The sequence below is a fragment of the Parasteatoda tepidariorum genome, chromosome 1 (assembly GCF_982258835.1).
Source record: "Parasteatoda tepidariorum strain Cologne lab strain chromosome 1, Ptep-v5.0, whole genome shotgun sequence".
In the NCBI taxonomy this organism is placed as follows: domain Eukaryota; kingdom Metazoa; phylum Arthropoda; class Arachnida; order Araneae; family Theridiidae; genus Parasteatoda; species Parasteatoda tepidariorum.
Window position 1 is genome coordinate 1,167,133 of NC_141755.1, and position 13,231 is coordinate 1,180,363.

Sequence of the window (13,231 nt, forward strand, 5' to 3'; positions counted from 1 at the left end):
TAATTGTTACAAGTTACAAATTTTTGACTACATTTTTTGGCATAGATTGTTCTAAAACACGATTTTCCATGTCAGTCACTCAAACCTCTAAAAGCTTGAAAATTCATTGATAAGTATATGAAATTTATCTAAACACTTCTGAATTATAAAATAATTCTTTTTGTATTTTTTTTAGAAAGTTTAAAAAAAATGTGTTATTATAGGAAATGTTTCCGTTTTTTTTTTTTTTTTTTTACCCCTGTCGAAGTTGATCTATTTTTGTATAAGTTGTGATTCATTTTATTTTTAATAAATTCTTTTAGTTTCGATGGTTTTATTCACTTTCTTTTTTTTTATACTCTTTTACATTTTAATTGCACTGTGAGAGTCTTAATTGCTTACATTTCGCCATTCATTCCTATAGAGAATAAGCATCTAATATTTGATATAATTCCTTTCTATCTAATGAATATACAGTAAAAACAAAATTAAAAGTGAAATAATTTTTTTCAGATTTATTTTAATGGGTTTCCTTTCTTCTTTCTTTGTAGATTTCACTTTTCATTTCTTTGTAGATTTGGCAGGGTTTGATATGCCTTGCCTCATTTAATAATAATTGAGCATTCAATTTTGTAAAATTTATGTTGCATTTAGATGACGGTGGTGGCTTTGGTAAAAGCAGATTTGACCAATCAGCCGGAGGTGGATTTTTGAATACTTCTGTTGCTGCTTCTCCCAGTGGAACTGAAAAGAAAAAGGTTTTTATTGATTTGTTATATTTAAAATGATAGAAATTTTACTACATGAAAGTGGGTGCTCTTTATTATTCATGAAGAAACAAAGAAAAAGCACTCGAGTCTTCAATTCCACTTTATTTTAGTAAAGTAAAAATAAGGGATGCACAAATGAAATGATATAATAGCTAAAATTGAAGTAAAGAAGCGAGTCATTTCAGAATTGATCTTCCGAATTTTCTGCTTTCTCATATTATGCACACATAATAGATTTCGCATAGCTCCCGATAACACTATTTGTGCTTCTCAGCGCATACGTAAAAATTTCTTTAAAGCGCTGTATCGCTAAGTACAGCGATTTGTAGAAAATTAGGGAAGAAGGCTAACATTATGCAGCATCTCAAAATTGTCTTGATGAAAAACAAGCTGTTAAAAGAGAAGAGAATTTTTTAGTTTCCCTAATTTTTTATCTGCGAAAACTAACTTTAAAAAAAACGTCTAATTTTGCCTGCTAGGCTAAAATGAATCTGCAGTGCTATACTTGTCATTGTAGTTCTGCTTCCATAAGTAGGCATATTCTTATATTATTTGACCTGTAGTATTATTCAAGTGGCCTTTCCTCCTTTTATTTATATTTTTTAATGTGAATTAGTTTCTTACACTGTTTAAAAAATACTTAGCGCAATTGTATCAAGTTAATATACTAATTAAAAAACATTGTATAAAGAAAATTACTTTAAATTAAAAGTCCTTTAGTGATTTTGCAATTTTCTAAATCCATATCTTATTTTCTTAAATTTTGCATTTCTCTTTTAAAAAAAATAACTTTGAAATATTTATCATCATTTATTTCTCTCTTTTTTTTTCATTTAGGCCAGCAGACTTTCTAATGTTGTGCCTTGTACAATAGCTCAAATCCACTTGATGTCAGAAACTGATGAAAATTTAAAAATTGGCAGTTTAAGTGCAAATATTGTAAGGCTATTATTCATATTTTATTTATTTGTTTTGTACTTAAAAATATTTATTTTAGTAGCTCGCAATTATGACAATGTGTATTATAAGTAAGTATTTCAGTTGACATGGTTTTTTGAAACTTTCATCAAAAAAATTAAAAAAGTCATAGTTTAAGTGCCTTAAAGCAACCTTAACTTAAAACAAAGCTTTAATTTAAAACTATGCTATCTTCCCTTGAGGAATTATCTGAGCTAAAGTTATTAAAAAAATTTAAAAATTGCCAATATGGCAAATTTTTTTCACCTCGTTTAAAATTATCAAAATCACTGCCATTTTATCAATATTTGCAAATTTTTGTGACTACCAATGATGCAACATTAAAGTAAGTTTTTAACGGTTTTAGTGTCAAGCAGCGTGATCGCGCCATTGAGATTTTACGTCGAGAAAACATTTTGAACATGTGGACAACTGACGATGCTTTACCTATTGTTGTAGTCGCACGCACATTGAGATTTATTAAAGCAAGTACAGCACACAGCTGCTTTTAATGTAAATAGTACAGTTCTACAATAGGTAGAATAATTTTTTAATAATGTAATAATACATTACAAAATATTTTTTTATTTTTTTCATATTTATCACTATTCTATGAAGTATTCAAAATGCGTTGTCTTTTGTACTTTACAAGAACAATGTTGTCGTCAATAATATGATCACATGAATTTGTGATTATGCTCATAGATTTTCCTTTCGATTCATTATACCTTTTAGGGGATTGACCAAATTTAAAAAAGTTAAACAGTAAATCTAGGTACATTTTTTACTTACTTTTTGCATCGCTTAGTCTAATAATTTTGAAACACATAATTACTAACAATAAGAAAAAAGTAAGAATACTTTGCAAACTGCAATAAATGTGATGGAGTAATGAGAAAAGGACGTGTTACCTATCAAATACAAGAAGCGCTGCTTGGTATCTCTCGACATAAAATTAAACAAGCACTGTTGCATTGCTTGGGATTCTTGGACAGTATTTTTTCTATGCCCCCTGACTCAAACGGTTAAGTATTAATTGGACCATAAATACTTTTCATTTTTCACAAAACTATTGTATTGCTCTATATTGATGTTTTGTGCCATTTTCAGAATAAGCATAGAGAGCACCGACTATAGATAGACTAAATTTGTCCTAACTGTCATGAGTATCTGTTGCAAATTCACAGCAGTTATAAAAAAATTATCTGCAAGTGAAGCATAATTTTATATGACGACAAAGACTTTAATAAATAGCACTAAATCTCTTCAATGTTTAATATAAAATCTTCCATTTTTTTCCCCTCAAGAATTTTTTTTTTCTCATAGTATCAATTGTTATTGATGCTTACATTCTACAGTATCAGTACTTACATTTTATTTATTTTATATCAGCATTTTCATTTGAAGTATCAAAAAAAAAAAAAATTTAAAACTTTCATTATAGAATGATATAGTAGTATATGCCCACTGTGTTGTCACTTTTACGTTTTTTACTTCTATTCATGAGGTTTGGGAAATATGAAGTCTAGACAAATTGTGCTGAATACAACTAGTTTACTGTCACCTTCAAATACTTTGATAGACTTAAAACTAGGTTTAGAAACTTTAATTTTGTATTAGAGCAGTTACTAAGTAATGTTTTTATTTTGAACTTCCCTCATTTCTAAGTTGCCTCTGCATAAATTCTTCTTATAATTAAAATCCTAAATTCCGATGTATCGAAACCTTGTAAAGTTAAATTCAACTTCTTTCCAATATGCTTTATTTGGATTTTGAAGACACTATAAATTTTTGAATGCTTTAAAAAATATTCTTAGACCAGGTAATTCAACTGGTGTAATTTCGATTCCAGGTCATTTTAGTCGGCCTAGTTCAGAGTGTCGATGTACAAGCTACAAAAGTGACCTATGTAATAGATGATTGCACAGGCTCACCCATTGAAGTTCAAATGTGGATTGGAGAAAGTGATGTAAGAATAATTTTTCTCTATTTCTTCAAAAATCTATTTTTTTTTTTATAATTTTGTTACCAGTATACTGTATATGACTATGTAATTCAGCTTAAATTTTATTATATATTTAACTTACTTTATTATATATTTACTTAAACCTGAAATTGATTTTAGCAAAATATTAAGCTTATTTTCTTGGCATTATTATCATTTATAACTTTAAAATTACGCAGTGCATGTCATTTAATTTTACTTTAAAAAAGATGTCTATTAATATTGATCCAATTAATTTATGTGACTTTATACTAGGGGTGCACAACATTTTGAGTGAAGGGCCACTTGCACAGCAGGTTGGCTAACGAAGGGCCGCACATGTATTTAGACATGTTAATGACAAATGTAATAATGTTTATTTAAACATTAGCGTTCCATTTTTTTATCAATACACTTAGTAACATCAATAACTTAGTAGTGATCCATTATTAGAATTCATTCAAAAATAAAAAACTTGCTATTTTTATCATATGAACAATAGATTTATCAAAATAAATAAACATTGAAGAAAATAAATATTTTTTTTATCATATCATGCAATACGAAAATTCATTTTAGAATTAAATTCTAATAAATAAATAAAAACTGCAAATGCCCACAGAATGATGTCAGTAAGATGTCAGTAAGTAGGAATGAAAGTTTAGTCATAATTAAGTAATACAAATGCAAATTAAATATTTTAATTGAAGAAAATTTATAGGTTTTAAACAAAAGCCTAAAATAAAAACAAAACTGTGATAGTTCAAAATAAAATTCAATGTTTATTTTGTAATGTACTTTATTATTTTATTTTATTAATTATTAGATTTTTTTATATCGTAAACATTTTCCTTTTTTTTTTTTATCGAAAAAGATCACTTAAGCAACAAAAAATTTAAATCTAAACTACAAACAGTAACCAGTTTAAAAATTCACGTTTTTCGTCATTTTATGAATTTCTCAAGTTGCAATAACATTGCATTTAAATTAGAGAGGGATGTAACGAGTATTTGGCCCTTCTGTGAAAAATTCAGTTGGTTGAATGATCAGTCAAATATTCGGCAGAATATTTTTTAGAAATGTATTTTTCCAAGTTTTTTTTATTTTTGAATTTTTATAGATATAATTTTATTTTTTTTAAAATTATAATCAGACAAGTCAATTTTGTCATTTTTTCGATACTTTGAGAATTGAGAAGGATTTTTTTCCATTTTTTGCTGTTTTTATTATAACCCAGCATTTTAACAGAACGTCTCATACTATTAATTTATTATCACTCTTTCCCTGTACTTTAATATAAATGACTAGTTACATAGAAAAGTGTAATTTTCAGTATTAAAGTTTTGTTTCAGGAACTAAGAAAAAAAATTTTTTTTTCCTGTTTTTCTTTTTTTAGGCATTTTTATTATGACTCAGCATTTTTTTTAAAAATAAAGTTACTAATAAAATTTATTTTCTTCTAAAATTATGGCAATGAGAAAATTTTAAATTTAGATTTTCGGCATAAGATTTTCATTTAAAAAAATTAAGAACGTTTTTTCTATCTTTTTATTTTTTTTTAAATAAAAAAAAAACTTTTTTTAGACGTTTTCATTATAACGTAGTAATTTTTAATAGCATTTCTGTTGACTTAATTTTTTTTTCTTGGCTTTTTCTGGTGATTGAAAAACTGAGATGTTCAGCTTTAAAAATTTTTTTCAAAAAGTAAAATTGATTTTTATGTTCTCTGTTTCGCTTTTCGACATTTTCAAAAACGTTCTTGATTGGCCTTATTTTTTAGAGTTAATTTATGAATAAGTTTTTTCAGGAAATATTATTCCGAGCATTGAAATTTTAGTTTCAGTGTTGCTATGCTGCTAAAAGATTTTGCTATTTGGCCCCAAGTGTACGGCGTTCAGTCGATTTTTTCTTCTTTTTTTTGCCGAATATTTGGTTTTTGATCAAATCACAATTCATTACCACATTCGGCCAAATCATATTCGTTGCGAAAATAAAAACGAAGGAAAAATAACTAGGATTTACGATGGAACTGTACCCAAATACGGTATCAAAAAGGGATTATTTAATTGCGCGATTAACAATCACGTGTCGTAATAACCATCATAGTTAAATAACGGGATCGTCAAAATGTGGAAAAGTATAGAAATAATTGGGAAAAAATATATTTATGCTGAACTCAGCAGGAATAAAGCGTGTCAAATGCATGATTTAAAACTTGTATGTCGTAATAGAACAATTGGAATTTTTTATAATGCGTGGGAACACATAGCAATAACTGCCGAAAAAATTGTGGAAAAAAAATAAAGAATTGCAAAAAAAGGATAAAAAAATCAATTAGATTTAAGATGAAATCGTCACAAATAAAGTGCACAAAAAGTGATTATTTAAATTAGCGATCTGAAACTCGCGTCGTAATAAAAATTCGGGATTTTCGAAATCACGTAGAAAAGCGGAAATAACCGTTTAAAAAAATCATTTATATTTACGATAAAATCGGCTTAAAGAAAGTGCGTTAAAAACGTGATGACTTAAAAGTGCGATTGAAAATTGACATTTTTTAAAAAAATTTTATTGTGCTTAGATGCTCTCGCGGGCCGCACTTCAGTAGTCGAAGGGCCGCATTTGGCCCGCGGGCCGCAGGTTGTGCACCCCTACTTTATACTGTATTGTATGCTTGAGAAATCAATATAAATTTATGTAAAAAATATTTTAAAAAATTCTATGATCATGTTTTAACATGAGGGCATATAATATGCTTTTTTAAGGATGCTTTGAGAAAGTATGTGAACTTTCCCTGTTGAAAAACAACAGTATCCTTGTTGAAAAAGAAGTGTGTTGAATGTTAGGTTAAAAAATTAAGTTTAAAATATAAATTTGATGATGCCTTGATGCTTTCCAGGAGATGTCTGATTTGTAAATTTTTAATTTATATAAATTTGTTTTTTCTATTTTAATGGGCAAATTCACTTTTTACATGTAGAGTTCGCTAGATCAGACCATAGAGTTGAAATACTGGGTAGAGAGAGTAGCATAACCCCCGACCCGTGGACAAGATAAAGTCACGTGACTGTAGCCCAAACTTGTCGTTCACTGAGACCGCTTCGATTCTCGTAAATTCGTTTAGCATTGCGATCGTCTGATGCAATTAACTGTCTGTCTTTTTAATTCAGAAATAAGAATGGTACAAAAGTACTGAGCATTTTGCTGAACGGAGAAGTTTTCTAGGGACTCTCCGATAACTTTTTACAAGAAATGGCGACATTTTTTTTCACTTTTTCTATTTTAAAATTGATTTTAAAATTTTTCCGATACTCATTAATGCTCTGATAATCATGTTTTATTTGCTTTAATAATCAATTACGCTCGTTTTTGCTCACTTTTTTTGCATTTAACATAAGTTTTTATTGTTTCTTAAACTTTAAACTTATAATGTTTTAGTATATTTCAATATATACTCTATTTTTAGCTGAAATAGCTGCAAAGCTTTGTTGGCTTCCTTGGCGAGATACTTTAGCGCCAAGGAACAGTTGCTTAAACTTTCGGTTTTGTTTTAGTTCTCTTTAAAAGTCGATATCATTTCTGTATATTCTGAAGATTTTGTAAACTCTGATACTAAAACCCAATATTTATCTTGTTCTAAAATGTTTCCTTTAAATATATATATTTAAATAAAAAATATGGTACATAAGAAGTTGTGCTTTTTAAGTTACATAGGAATGCTTAAAAAACAAATTATTTGTATATTCTTATATGTTTGATGAATAATTAAATACTATGAAATATTTTTAGTATTTAAATATAAAATAGTGTACTGTAGTCTTAGTGTTAATTTTTATTAAAATTGTTTAATTCTGTTACTATACATAAAAGGAATACAAATTATGTACTATTTAGAAAATGAATTAAGGTATATTTAATATAATCATTAAGTACTTGTTTATCTTCTTTTTATTTAAAAATAGGTGCTATATTGGAAATACTTTATTTTACTAGTATATTAAAGTGTAGAATTAGGTTGATTTAGTGCAACAAATTTAGAAAACATAACATAGAAGTGGCTAAGTTGTATAGGAGTAAATTAGTGCAGTAAATTAGCGCATGTGATGGATTGGTATGGAATAAACTGTTCAGAAGGCCAAGGCTAACGGCTGGCTGTGGTGTAAAGATTTAACATCGTGAACCTTTCTTGTAAAATTTCAACTGTTTTTACCTTTGTATAGATTGTATATATTTAATTTGCAGCTGGCTAAAAGATATAGTTTTAAATGTGCTTACTATTTTTAAGAAAATTACATTTTTTATGGAGGTGCATTGTAATTTTCTTAATGTCCATAAAATGATTATGGTTTTTTTATTTGTAAAATAAAATGTTTTTAACTGTTACTTTTTAAGTCACTGGTTTTCTGTTTAAAAATTATTAAATATACATTGACATATAATAGTTGCATAAATTTACCTCATAAAAAGTTGCATAAATTGCAATTTTTATCTCAAATGAAAGTAAGATATTTTAATTATAAGTTCGTCATTAGTTTCAATCTACATTTAGTACAAAGTAAAAATTCTAATTGCTTTCTCTTTTATTTAAGTATTTTTTGTTTAAATTTCGAAAGCTTTTCTACTAGTCTCTTTGTGTGTACAATTCAACTTTCCTTGTAATTTATGGAATTAGATTGTACATGAAATACAAAGCAAAATTTCTAATTAAACTCTTTTATTATTTTCTTTTATTAGTTTAATGCTTTTAATCTTTTATTTTTCTCTATTCGGAGCTGAAAACTTTTATATTAGAATAAATATTTTATTTCATATTTAGACAAATTGTTGAGTATTAAGTTAAAATGCAACAGCAGTTTATTTTTGAAAATATCTATTTTAAGTGTCAGGAAAAAAAGAAGTCAAAATCTAAATTAATAATGTAAATAATCTTTATTGTATAAATAATTTAATGTATTCAATATATAAATAAAATTCTAAACGCGATTAAATTTAATCAAAAATATGTTTTCTAACTAATCTATTCTACTAAAAACGGGTTTTATTTTCCTCGAAGCTATTTTTCCCGAAATTTAATATTACCTCTCGAGCAGTCTCTTGGTGAGCATAAATAAAAATGATAAAAGTGTTGCAACATTAACGTTATTTCTAAGCATCAAACTTTTTTCAGACAATCTGTTTAATTTTACAATTTGTTTTATCTAACAGTGATAAAATTTTTAAAACGTAAAGATAAAATTTATCTTTTAGACGAACTTATGTTTCATTAAAAAAGAAAGGCAACATTTTCAAATTCACATTTTAAGCCCTGGTAGATTTAAATTTTTGTATCGAAGTTATTATTTTTTTTTAAAAATTAACAATAGTTAAATGTAATAATAGTTATTACAATATATATTGTTAATTTTTTTTTAAAATAGGTCTTTGCAATAAAGACACTTAAAAAGAAAATTTTCTGAATATAGTAATAAATATAAGTGATGGAGAATATCATTTTTTATTTTTATATAATGAATAAATTTTAAGGAATAGTGTTAAGGGTAAAGACGAGAACTACTTAAATTTTTTTAATAAAGGCAGTACTTTAATTGAAAATTATTTGTTAAGAAAAAAAACTCCTTATGTTTTAAAAACCTATTCAATAATATTAAAGAAATGTGATTAACGAAAATATTTTTTTTCTCTCTTTCAAATGCTCCGATTATTTGCGCATCGGTAATATCGAAATAAAACTGTTTAAAAAATTTTGTGCGCCTACATTTGTGATACTGCGCCAAGTATTGCACTCTTTCCATCATGTGATTGTAGCTCTTTGCTTGCTATCTGTGGCGTGTCTTTTCGGAAGGAATAAAGCGAACTTGGTTCCTCTACCTACTATTTCAACTCTATGGATCAGACCGGCGGATCGGAATACCGAACCTGCGACCTCTCATCCTGATATTCTTTCTGCTGCCAGAAATTAACTGCAACTGGCTGCAGGATACTGATGTCATAATTATTCATCGCACATTTTCTCCAGTATATTTATGTATCTGTAAAACCACAAAACTACTACTACTCTGTTATGTACTATTTTGAATTTTAATTTATTTTTAAGTTAGTCACGCAGCTTTTGTGACTCATTTCCCGGAAAATAAAAGTCATTTCCCGGAAAATAAAAGTGTTTATTTTTATCTTCTGATTGTTTTGATGTTGTCTTTGGTTCCGTAAAAATGTGAGAACGCTATGCCTCATTCCCACATACATTACAAATCAATTTTACAATAGTTATTTTGATAACCATGAATTAATATTTTTATTGAGCTTAGTTAGTTATTTTTCGTATTCGTTGAAACTTAAAAAGCTGTACATTTTCAACATATATTTGTTTGGATTTTATTTGATAACCTAATTTTCCTTTGTTTGTAATCACAGGAACTCAACAAAAAGGTAAATATCATTCATGAAAATGCTTATGCTCGAGTGACGGGGGCTATTAGGTCTATGAAAGGAAAGCGACATATTCTGGCATTCAATATTCAACCTGTGAACGACTTTAATGAAATTACAATGCATATAGCAGAAATAATCCATACATCTATGGCTATCGCTGTTATGGATAAACAGGTGATATGAGTTTTGATTATGATATAAGTAAGATTAGTAGTATAACTTAGGCTTTTAGTTTTTTTAATAACTATAAAATTCTATAGTTTGAGGGTCATTTTCTGAAAAAGACTTTTTCTGCAAGTACCTCGTTTAATAAAAAATAACAGAAACCAAACTGTATCTGGCAGTTAGAAAAGGGAACGAATGATAAATTTCTTCCATAAGCCATTTTATTAAAAAATTATTAGGCTTTGTTGCATTTTGCAAACACTAAATATTTATAAAACATATTTATATTAATGTTAACAAAAGTAAAATCAACTTTCATTCCTTTTATAATAAGTTATGGAATGACATGCCATGTATAGGCACTGTTCTCCAATTAAAAACAATGACTTCCTTTCTTTGCTATGATACAGACTAGATTCAACCAGTATATAAGCTACGTTATCTACTGATTTTAAAGACATATTTATTGTTTCGTGAGGGAATGAGGGTGATGCCTAAAACTTTTATATTTAATGAATTTTATTTTCAAACTATTTAAAAATGCATGCTGTGATACAATAGAAATTACTTTCATTTATCTACATACTGCAAGGAAATGGTATTTTGCTGTTAAAAAATATCTTAATATTGTATTTTGAATTCCAATATGCAAGTAGTAACAATTTATATGTGTAACAGGGTTGCCACTCTACATGAAGAACAGGGAAAAAATGGAAAATACAGGGAATTTAAAAATCACCTACAATAACAGGGAAAATGCAGGGAATTTTGATTTTTTCCTTGCAAACTGGGAAAATACAGGGAATTTTGTTTCTTATTTTTGTCTTTTAAAAAATGGTACCCACTCAAAGCGTAATCTATGGGATATTTAGCCATGATATTTCAGCTATACTAAACTATTTCACTTACTATAACATTATTTAAATATGTTCAGCTGTTTTCCCACCAATTAAAACTGATAAATATAGTTAGCCCTATATAGCTCACAAAAGAGCACAGTAATTGTTGTTTCCTTTTAATATATTGTGTATAATAGTTCAGGGAAAACACAGGGAATTTTTTTTCCAGATTTGAGTGGCAACCCTGTGTAACTGAACAATATCAATAGTTTCCACTACATTTTGTTTTTTAAAATTACAAAAATCTGTCTTGAGATTTCATGATACATTAAATAGCCACTTTTTCGAAACTTCATGATTGATCTTTTGTTCCTTTTTTTCCTTACTAAGATGCAAAATTAATGGTGCGAAAGATTGGGGCGAAATATGTTAATCAGTTATTCCAGATGATAATTTATTATAAAAAATCAGAGACAAAAATAAATACATTTAATTTTAAATTTTTTTTGGGACCAAATTTGACTTTAAACTTCATTGCATGGGGGGGGGGATAGCTGCAACCTGGAGAATGTGATCCGAATAGCTTATAACGGTTAGAGCAGATAAAAGTTTCGACCCTCAATGTAAATCAACTTTTTGCGTATCTTTGCCATAACACACAAGCCAACTTAAGCAAATTCAGAACTTATTCACCCCAGGGAAAACCTGGAAATTGTCAGGCAATTTTATTTTGTCTCTAAAAAGCAGCAGTCAGGAAAAATAGCAATTTTTTACGTAAACCTGGAAAATTCCTATATCATACCTGGAAAATAATCAGTCTCAGAATAGTTAATAGCACTAATCAACTATTGAGATTCGAGTGAAATAATTTTAGCATCTATTACATATATTTGTTGCAAAAATGTCACATTTTTATGAAACTTTCATGCTTTCATCATTATTTGATGATATTTTTTTTTTATTTGCAGAAAAAATCTAATATTTAACATAACAAATAAAAAATTAAAATTTTCTGATGAAATATTTCACTTTATATGTAAAACATAGTCTTCATTTTCACTTACATTTTCTTGATATGCCTGGAAAAGTCAGGGAATTTTTTTTTCTGAAATTGATTGGTAACCCTGAACTCTTCTATCCTAAGATAATTCCATTTAAGAAGTAAAATTTTAGAACTATTTATTATTTGATAAAAAAAAATTTGAATAGCAAGGTTGGTATATGAATTTTTGTCATATTCTGAACTTAGTAGTTTAAAGTAACGAAATATTACATTGGACCAAAATCAGTTAAATAGTTTCTGAGAAATAAAAGTTCAATAAGTTTTTTAATTTATTTATTTAAATTTTATTTCTCAAGAACTGTGACTAGTTTTGTTTAAATTTGCATGCTGTTTTTCAAAATTGCCTGGTCTCGAAAAGTATATAAATTATTTTATGTTTCAGTTTAGAAGTTTTTCAAGTAATTTTAAACTAAATAATAAAGAAATATTAAATTATTATTAAAAAAACTTTTGTTTGAAATTAATTTTGAATACTGAACGAGTTTTATAATTCTGCTCAAAAAGTTTCTGATTTGCTTTGATGGTTTCAAAAATATGGCAAAATTTGCAAAAAATTAATAGTTTGGTTCTCATTTATATTATATTTGGTTTTTTGGTTCTCATTCATTAATAAATAGTTTGGTTCTCATTTTCTTTATAAAATTGTAATAATGTAATAATGGCTTACATTCAAAAGTTTTATAAAGAAAACTGGTTTTAAAATAGCTTTTGTCATTTCTTAATATGATTAGCGAATTTGTTGCAAAAATTGGACCAAAAGATTTGAAGTAAAATTTTGTTCATGAACCAAATAAGTTTCTTATTTTATACAAGTAAGATTCATTTTGTAATTTTAAAACTGAAAATTTCTTCTAAATATAGAGTTCAGGAGGCTTTAATGCATCTACTATGATGAATCCTGGAATGACAGCTTCTTCAACTGATACATTTGCTTCAAATGATTCTAGAAAACTAACTAAACCCCAACAATTGGTTTGTATAGATATATTTTTTAGACTAACTTTTCAATAATAACCAAATATTTTCCCTTTTACTTTTTCACTGA

The 13,231-nt window shown here is 27.2% G+C and overlaps 1 protein-coding gene across 1 annotated transcript in view; it reads left to right on the plus strand.

Annotated features, from left to right (window-relative positions):
• Positions 1 to 13,231, plus strand: part of RPA2 (Replication protein A2) — a 32,366-nt gene that overhangs the window by 9,812 nt on the left and 9,323 nt on the right. The window contains exons 2-6 of the mRNA XM_043046532.3: positions 634 to 737; positions 1,587 to 1,688; positions 3,559 to 3,675; positions 10,102 to 10,293; positions 13,048 to 13,158. Coding sequence (XP_042902466.1) covers positions 634 to 737; positions 1,587 to 1,688; positions 3,559 to 3,675; positions 10,102 to 10,293; positions 13,048 to 13,158 — 626 coding nt within the window. The remainder of the gene's footprint in view (positions 1 to 633; positions 738 to 1,586; positions 1,689 to 3,558; positions 3,676 to 10,101; positions 10,294 to 13,047; positions 13,159 to 13,231) is intronic.